At 38.5% G+C, this 9444-nt stretch overlaps 1 protein-coding gene across 1 annotated transcript; it reads left to right on the plus strand.

Annotated features, from left to right (window-relative positions):
* The first annotated feature begins 411 nt into the window (after positions 1–411).
* LOC121458777 (zinc finger protein 120-like) lies at positions 412–7673 on the plus strand. Its single transcript, XM_041668138.1, has 4 exons — positions 412–429; positions 5331–5457; positions 5641–5701; positions 6785–7673. Exons 1-4 carry the CDS (start codon positions 412–414, stop codon positions 7671–7673), a joined length of 1095 nt encoding a protein of 364 aa, XP_041524072.1.
* Positions 7674–9444: the final 1771 nt, after the last annotated feature.

Consider the following 9444-nt stretch of genomic DNA (forward strand, 5'->3'; position numbering starts at 1 on the left):
TTCAACTGTGTTTGAATATTCAGTGTGTTCTGCAGTAGGATTGCTGGAATCTGGGTGGTGTCATATTGCTCTGTCTGTTGTTGATCATGTTTTTATGCTGGTGTCCAGGTATCTGGGTTTGAGGTGATTGTGGGTATATGTGCCAATTTCTGTTTGTCTTTGTTGCATGGGTGGTTTTTTTCTTGGTTTATATTTGCTGTCTGGTAATCTGGTCTGTGAAGCCTGTGGTTGAACTGGGGTTCTTACCCCAATTTGGGGGTTGAAAGTCTTGTAGTAAGTGTGGCCTTTGTTCTAGAGGGGAGTATCTGCCCAAGGAGATTGGGACTGAAAATTTGAAGAGGGAAGGGAGCTTGTGGATAGTGTTGAGGGTGCAGTGAGAGCATGGGGGAGGTCTGGGGGTGGGTGGCCTACATGGACTTCTGCCAGATGGTTTGTCTTTTGAGCACAGGGTCTCCACCCATGTTGCAGGCTACAACATAGGGAGAAGGAGGGAAGTGGAATTTGGGATAGTGTTGGTGGTTTTTTTTTTTTTTTGAAAGAATGTAAGAGGTCCATAGGCTAGTAGCCTATGTGAATTTCTGATGGCTTCCATGGCTTCTGGTCCGGCAAGTGGTCTTTGCCTCAGTTTGCCTATTTGTTCTTCTTGCTGGTGTGGCCTGTTCTTGTACAGAGGCTATCCATTCAGTTTGTGGGGGAAGAGCATGATGTTAGTGGTGGTAGCTATAGGGCTGGCTGGGGATTGTGTCTGGGAATGTAGTGAGTGTGTTAGTTTCATAGGTTGGCGGACTGCCTACCTGTTTTTCTGACTGGGATGATATGCACATGGGCAGGGATTGTCTGCTTAAGATTGGGACTGGAACACAACCATATTCCTCTTTTTTTTCCTAACGGAAATGCATCCTGTGCCATTGCATGTTGGAAAACCTTAGTTTGTTTCTTGATTTTACAAGATGTGTCAAGAGATTGTCTTGAATGTCAGAAAAGTTTTTGGACATTTGTGTTACATGGGCTATTACAGATTGTGAGGATCTAAGAACTTAGACTAAATGCATTTTCATTTTCTCTGTTTCTCTTTGTATTTATTCCTCTGTCATACAAAACACCCTGGCTGCAGCTTTTGCTTCCTCCACTCCTTCCATTCCCCCCAATACTCCTTCTCCTAGATCCACTGCTATTCTATTATCCTTCAGAAAATAGCAGGACTGAAAGGGATATCAAACATACACATAATTATAATCTGCAAAAATGGTAGGTACAAATGCTTATCAAAGCTGAACAAAGCAAACCAATAGGAAGAAAAAAGCCACAACTGTTGAGAGAGGGCCCTTGTTATGTCCCGGTTGCCCAGCTAGCTTACACCTGAAATAACCACACAGAAATTGTATTAATTAAATCACTGCCTGGTCCATTATCTCTAGCCTCGTGTTGGCTAACTCTTACATCTTGATTCAACCCATTTCTAATAATCTGTATGTCACCATGAGGCTGTGGCTTACCGGGAAAGATTCAGCATGTCTGTCTCTGGTGGTTCCATGGTGTCTCTCTTTGACTCTGTTTCCTTCCTCCCAGAATTCAGTTCTGTCTTCTCCACTTACCTAAGTTCTGCTCTATCAGGCTGAGCAGTTTCTTTATTGATTAACCAATGAAAGCAACATATAAACAGAAGGACCTCCTATACCACACAAGAACTGGCCAAAGAGTCAGAGACACCAAAATTTCTACAGTTGGTAATTACACAAACACTCAAAGCTAAACAATCAAAGCACACATGCACAGGGCCTGGAACAAAGCCGTCCAGTATCCATGATTTCCACTTAAGTTCTGAGCCCCTATGAGACCTGTTTAGTCGATTCTGTGGGTAAGGTTCTCCTGGGTTCCTCAAACCCTCCAGATTCTGCAATTCTTATTGCACAGGCTTCCTTCCACAGGCTTCCTAGAGTTGAAGCTAATGTTTGGGTAGGGAATTCTGTATGTGCAACCGTCAGCTGCTGGAAGAAGCCTCTCTGATGACAACGGTGCTAGGAATCAGTCTGTGATTATAGATGTGAATCATTTCATAGATTTTTTTTTCCTGGTCAGTTATATTTGGTTCTACCCTAATTCTGAAAGCCAACAATTTCTGGTTCCTGGCCATCCAGGCAGTATCAGACATTGGCTTCTTCACACAGCTTGGACTAAAAGTTAGACCAGTCATTGGTTGGTCACTTCAGAAACTCTGAGGCACCTTTGCCCCAGCATATCTTGCAGGCAGGACAAGTGTGGTTCTAATGTTTAGTGGCCGACTTGATGTCCCAGTCCTACCATTGGGAGCCTTATGTGGTTACAAAAGATGGCTCTGTATTCCTCATTACTAGGAGTCCTCCATAGTGCCTTCCTTATAGGTGCCAGGAAGTTTGCACTGCACGGTTTTTACATCTCCTGCAAAACGCTCCCCGATTCCTGTCATCGCTCCCTCCTGTTCTCCATCTTTGTCCCTTCCTTACTCGTTTGATCCTTCCTGTTCCCATCCCCACCTGCCTTCACTGTACAAAGTCTATTCTATTTCTTCTTTCCAGAGAGATCCATGCAGCTCCCCTAAAGCCATTTTTGTTACTTAGCCTCTTAGCATCTATGGATTTTACTATCTTTAACTGTGATTACTGTGGTTGTACTTTACTTAACTGCTAATATCCACTTGTAAGTGAGTGTACTATATTGGTCTATTGCTTCTGGGTTGCCTCATTGATTATAGTAATGAACTCATAAAACTAAACAACAACCAAAGAACCCAAATATAATGGGGTACACCTCTAAACAGAATTCTCAGTAGAGGAATCTAAAATGGCTGAAAAACATGTGAAGAAATGTTCAACCTGACAGAATGGATAAAATCAATAATACAAGTGACAGTTAATGCTGCCAAGGACACGGACAAGGAGACTTATTGCTGTTGTAAGTGCAAACTTGTACAGTCACTGTGGAAATCAATATGTAATTCTCAGGAAATTGGGAGACAATCTATCTCAAGACCCAGCTGTACCACTCTTGGGCATATTCCCAAAATCTGCTCCTCCATCCTACCACATTGTCACTTGCTCAACTATGTTCCCAATAACCAGAAACTGCCGTGTCTGTGAGAGATTTTGTTGATTGATGATTGATGTAGGAAGTCCCTAGGAAAGTGGACCTGTGCTGGGATATGGAGCATTCTAAGTATAAGACAGTAACTAGGAAAGAGAGAAAGCCTCTAAACAGTCTGTGCACATGGGTTTTCCCTTCAATTGTTGGCTTGAGTTTCCTTCCTAAGCTCCCAAAATGATAGAGTGTGATCTAACATAATCAACCAAAATAAACCCATATATCGTCTGAGATGCCTTCAGCTAGAGGATTAAATCATAAAGTCATTAAATCAGTTAGAGGATTAAAGCATAAAAGTAGTTTAGAACAAAAAATGAAACACAAAAAGTGATTTTGTTGCAAGATAGAATCTGGGAATATTGACTTTTGGAAGACTTTAGGTGGCAGAAACAGAATGCTGTACATAGAACATAGACTATTCTTATAGGACCAGGAAAATGAAAATGTTAAGAGCAATGGCAGAAGTGGAGATTGAGATAATAGGATTTCAGTTAGAAATAGATAAACTCCATAAGAAATTAAGCCCAATGTTATTTGTGTGATATTTTGGTTCCAAAATCTTTCTGCCTATTCTCTGGAAATTTAGTAAGGTGAATTAAAAAATGATGGGCTAATTTCACAAATGGAATATTGAATCTGTTCAATGGTTTTACTGATGACTCAGGTGTACAGTGGGAAAAAATAAGTGGGGCAGAAATAATGAAAATGAAAAGGTAGTTTCAGATGGCAGTCATGTATTGAAACAGACAGGAACTTTCAAAGAGTTTATTACCATTACAGAGAAGACCCTTGCTTTGGAATGGAAGCTTGTCAAAGTGCCCTAAGGGTAAGACTCCATCCACATAAATCTTCAATGTAGGGAATTTGTGAGCAAAGTGATTCATAGTCTCGGGAAGCTACTTCTTTCAAAACCTTCTGCACCTGTGGTCGAAGCTCGTTAGTGTCCTTCACAATTAAGATATCACATTTTCAGCATCACCCATCATGTCTTGGAAATAAAAAAGAATTAAAATTTAAGATCATGGATTTTTACTTTATGGTTACAGTTTACCATTATTGCAGGCATCTGTGTTTGGCAGAATCAGAAGCTCAGTGAGGAGACAGGGAGAGTTGATTGCATGAAGCTGTGAGGATTGAAGCCTGGTGTTGTTGGTTGTTTCTTTTACTCTTTTCTCTGTTGAGGGCCTGCCACCCAGTTCTTAAATAAATCTTACACACAGCGACTTATTTTTTCTTATGCATGTCTGACCTTGGCTTGACTTGTTTTGACTCAGCTTTTCTTAAATTATCCAATGTACCTTTTCCCTCTGGGCTTTTATCTTTCTCTATTCAGTATTCCTTTCTTTATTTCTTACTCTACAGCTTGCTGTGTAACTGAGTGATGACCCCTGTTGTCCTCTCCTTTTCTTACTTCTTCCTTTTTTTCTTCCCAGATTTTTCCTCCCATTTATTCTCTTTGCCTGCCAACCCTGCCTATCCAGCAAGAGCTCAGCACTGCTCAGCCTTGTCTCCAGGCCTGTGTTGATTATTTATGACCAACATTTATATTGCTAATGTTTCTATTTGTCCATTTGTAACTGCTTAAACATGGAGTTTCTTTTTGTAAAATGTCATTTGTGTAGCAGTTTAAATTGGAGCATGTCAGATTTTGGAAAGATGAACACAGAACTGGAGTGAATATATTTGTAGGAACTTCAGTAAAAACCTCTTGAGTTCTTTCTATCTGTTTTGTTTGCTTTACTGATTTTTGCAATGGAGACAGGGTCTTAATGTGTACTTCCACCTGTCCTGGACCTGATTGCATAGACTTGACTGGCATTCAACTCAGAGACAAATATACCCACCTGTGCTTTCTGAGTGCTGTGCTTAAAGGTACAATACACCCAGTTTGTCCATCTTATTTTTTCTTTTTGTAGTTAGTAACTCTTCATACAATTTTTATTATGTGTACTCTGTACTGCTGATCTGGTTACTTTTCTCTCTGTTAATAGACATATCTCTTGTAAGGTGATGTCCCATTCAAAGGGTACAGAAACAACAGAGTTGACCCTGCAGTTTTCTTCTAAAGTGACTTAGTGATTACACTATAATGTTTATGTCATGGAATAAGAGATGAAATACCAGAATCATATGACTATACTCTCAAAGAAGTATACATTTACAATGTTGTCAGTATCATGCTTTCTGTTGTACACTTGTATGGGATATTTTAGAAGGCTGTGACCTATGATGATGTGCATATCAACTTCACTTGGGAAGAGTGGAATTTGCTGGATCCTTCCCAGAAGACTCTTTACAGAGATGTGATGCTGGAGACCTACAGAAACCTCGCTACTGTAGGTAAAAATGAATTTCCGTTTTGTTTCCAAATAAGGGGACAACTGTTCCTTGGTTTTTGATAATCTGTTATCTGAGAAAGAAGAATGAGGTGAATAAATAGTTCTAAGGTTCATGGAAGATAGTAACTTAAGTTTTGCACAATTTTCAATAATGTAACATACATTTTCTGGTACTCTATTTTAGGATACATTTGGGAAAACCATAATATTGAAGAACATTGTCAAATTTCTAGAAGACATGAAAGGTAATTTTCCTGTGCAAGCTAATAACAGTGTGCCTCTGATGAAACTGTAATGTGTCCTGGAAGCTTTACACAAGAGCAACAGTGTAAATAAGCATGGCTTTAAGTGTATTGATGATTAGTAAATTCTCACTAATCCATATACCTCAATTGCAGGGAGTTGAATTGCATTTGCAAGTCATTCTTCTAAGATACAAGCCAAGAAACAATGCCTAAATAGATATCACCATTTGAATCATAGCACCATGAAAGCTCTTCTGTAGATCTGCCAATCCATTAATTTTTTGTTACTCATAATACAAGAGTTATACGCATTGAAGAGATGATAAGTATATATACAAAGCCTTCTACTAAGCCAGTAGTCCATAGTACATCTTGTACTGTGCATATACTTGCTGTGAGGCAGAGTCAAGAGTCAAGGGCCAATTGTTGTAGAGGAACTTTAATACCTATACCAAAAGTCTTTGAGGAACAGAAAGTCAAATGTAAAAATCTTTTATTTGTAATTCTTCCTTTACTATGAATGCCATACAAGCATATGAGCATAGGGTAATGGAAAGATATAGTATACCTCTCTTTAAAAACAATTATAAGATAAGCAGTAGTCCTCATGTTGAGTATACTTGTTGAATTTGTTTCTCCTATACAAGTAATTGAATTTCCACCATCATGTTAAAACATGTGAAAAAAAAAACTTGTAAAAAAGTCCTATGAGTTCTAGGTCTGTGCAAATACTTCTGGGTGTCCTAATTCACTTAGCAAATGTAATATCATTCACAGTATAGGAGAATTTATGAATGCAAGAAAGATGGTAAACCTCTGTGTTTATCTAGTTCTCTTCATATAGAAAAACATTTCCGTAAAGGAGACCCATGAAATGAAGGAATTTACCATCACAGGTATCTTCAAAGATGCAAAATGACTCTTAATTGAAAAGCAAAGCATGAGTTTTTACAGGTAGAAAACCTTACTATCTGATTCCTCTTTACAATGGGAACACATTTTAAGATTAATTCATACAGTTATGTAGGTTAAACAGTATATTGAATGTGGTAAAGTTTTTACATGTGCCAATTATCCTTACAGGCAAGAAAGAAACCAAACTGGAGAGAAACTTTCAGTATATACTCAATATGTTAAAGCCTTTCCTTATGATAGTTACCTTCAAAAGAACGAAAGAACACAGACTGGAGAGAAACCCTATGAAATTAATCAGTGTGGTCAAGCTTTTGCTTATGTCAGTCATCTTCAAATGCATAAAAGAACATATGTTAGAGTGAAACCTTACGAATGTAATCAGTGTGGTAAGACCTTTGCACGTCATAGTCATCTTCAAATGCATGAAAGAACACACACTGGAGAGAAACCCTATGAATGCAATCAATGTGATAAAGCCTTCGCTCTTTATGAAAATCTTCAAAGGCATAAAAGAACGCATACTGGAGAGAAACCCTATGAATGTAAACAGTGTGGTAAGACCTTTGCTCATCACAGTAATCTTCAAATGCATAAAAGAACACATACTGGAGAGAAACCCTATGAATGCAATCAGTGTGGTAAAACCTTTGCATATCAAAGTAGTCTTCAAAAGCATAAAAGAACACATACTGGAGAGAAACCCTTTGAATGTAATCAGTGTGGTAAAGCTTTTGCACATTATAGTACTCTCCAAATGCATAAAAGAACACATACTGGAGAGAAACCTTATGAATGTAATCAGTGTAGTAAGGCCTTTGCTCGTCACAGTCATCTTCAAATGCATGAAAGAACACATACTGGAGAGAAACCCTATAAATGTAATCAATGTGGTAAATTGTTTTCACAACTCAGTAATCTTCAAATGCATAAAAGAACACATACTGGAGAGAAGCCCTATAAATGTAATCAGTGCGGTAAAGCATTTGCTCATCACAATACTCTTCAAACACATAAAAAAACACATACAAGAGAGAAACTGTATGCATGTAATCTGTGAGGTAAAGCATTTGCATGTCCCTGTAATCTTCAAATGCATAAAGGAACACATACTGGAGAGAAACCCAATAAATGGAATCAGTGTCGTAAGGCCTTTATGTGTCATAATAATCTCCAAATACATAAAATAAACCATTCTAGAGAAAAACTATAAATTTAGTCAGTGTAGTCTTCAAAAACATGAAAAAAAGTCATACTGGAATGAAACTCTATAAATGATTTCAGTATGGTAATATTTTTCACCTATATAGGAGTAAAACTTTTTGTGTGCACTCAATCTGATCAAGCTTTTGCATATTACAGTAGTCTTTGCATACCTGAAAAAGATACTGAGGATTTTTGTTATAAATTACTTTTTAAGATTCTTAGCAAACATGCAGTCATTTAACCAACAGCATTTATTCTGTAGAAAAATGAATTGACAGTGTCAACAATCTATTCAAGCTTTATGATATCCATTTTTATTTTGTTTGTCCCAGCAAACCAATGAACAAAACTGAATTCATGAATTTGTGAAGCCCTATGGGTAGAATAAAGGGCCAGTCAAAGAAACACACCCTGGTCCTGAAACCAGAGCCAAAGGAATACACTTTGTCCCTAAATCTATAACCAGTGAAAGAAACATTATCACCCTGAAACAGAGCCAAAAAGTTAAGAAGGGCAGGGGAAATAAACACATGTTGACACTCAAACTAGAGCAAAATAAACATGCTTTGCCCTTGACCACATGTGCATAAAAAAATCAACCAACCCCTGAGTGTAAAATCCAGCCCATCTCTGAACTTGTTCTAGCTCAAGATTGAAATCTGAGCAATTGCCACCCTCAAAATCTCCTTAGAAAACCTCTGGATCTAAGAAGCTCTATATAAACTGTGTGCTCTTTCAGTTGGCTCCTGCCCTTCAAACCTGGCCGAGACACCCACTTTCCTGGATTCCTCCTTCCCAAATGAATCTCGTGACTGAGTTTTGTGTGAAGACCTTATTTCACTGGAATGGGTCAGAAACTCCCTTGTGGAGATAAACTGAGATACAGATGATACCTCTGTGTGGAAATTCACTTAGCATAGAAGAGCAGAGAAGCAGTGAACACCTCTTACGGGATACTCCTCTAGTGGAGTGGAGCAGATCAGCAACAGACATCTCTGCTGGGCTGCTCTCTTAGAATTATGGAGCCCAGTTGTAGTGGCGCTCTCTCTCTCTCTCTCTCTCTCTCTCTATATATATATATATATATATATATATATATATATATATATATATATATCAGGATTGCTAGATCTAGTGGGGAGACCTTCCCCCACTGCAACACAAATCCAGGTATATTCTGAATTCCTGACAGTCAGGATTCCTTTCTCCTTATAGTTGTAGGTCTTCTGGATACCTTTCCTTCACAACTGTAGGTATTTCCTGACTCCAGACAGTCAGGGTACCTTTCCTTCCAGAGCTGGAACACTTGCACTGTGAATCCATTTAGTGAAGTTCATTTTGTAGTCCTTGTATTCCTTCTATGGTTTTTGTTCATCTTCTGTTGTGCCTTTACCTAGAGATAGGTATTTTTCTGCTGCAACCTGAAAGAATGGTGTCCCCATAATCCTAGTGTCCCATTGGTTCTTGAAATATCAGGCCATGTGCGATCATACTTTTCAAGTAATTGTGTCTGAAAGGGTAGTCAGTTGTTTCTGGTTTTGTCTTTCATATTTTTCAAAAATTCCCTTGAGATTTTGTTGTTTGTTCTTCATCCTGGCTTGGATGTCAGCAATGATTCAGGGATA

The sequence above is a fragment of the Microtus oregoni genome, unplaced genomic scaffold (genome assembly GCF_018167655.1).
Source record: "Microtus oregoni isolate MIOR12 unplaced genomic scaffold, Mior012 000018F_ref0000195, whole genome shotgun sequence".
Lineage (NCBI taxonomy): Eukaryota > Metazoa > Chordata > Mammalia > Rodentia > Cricetidae > Microtus > Microtus oregoni.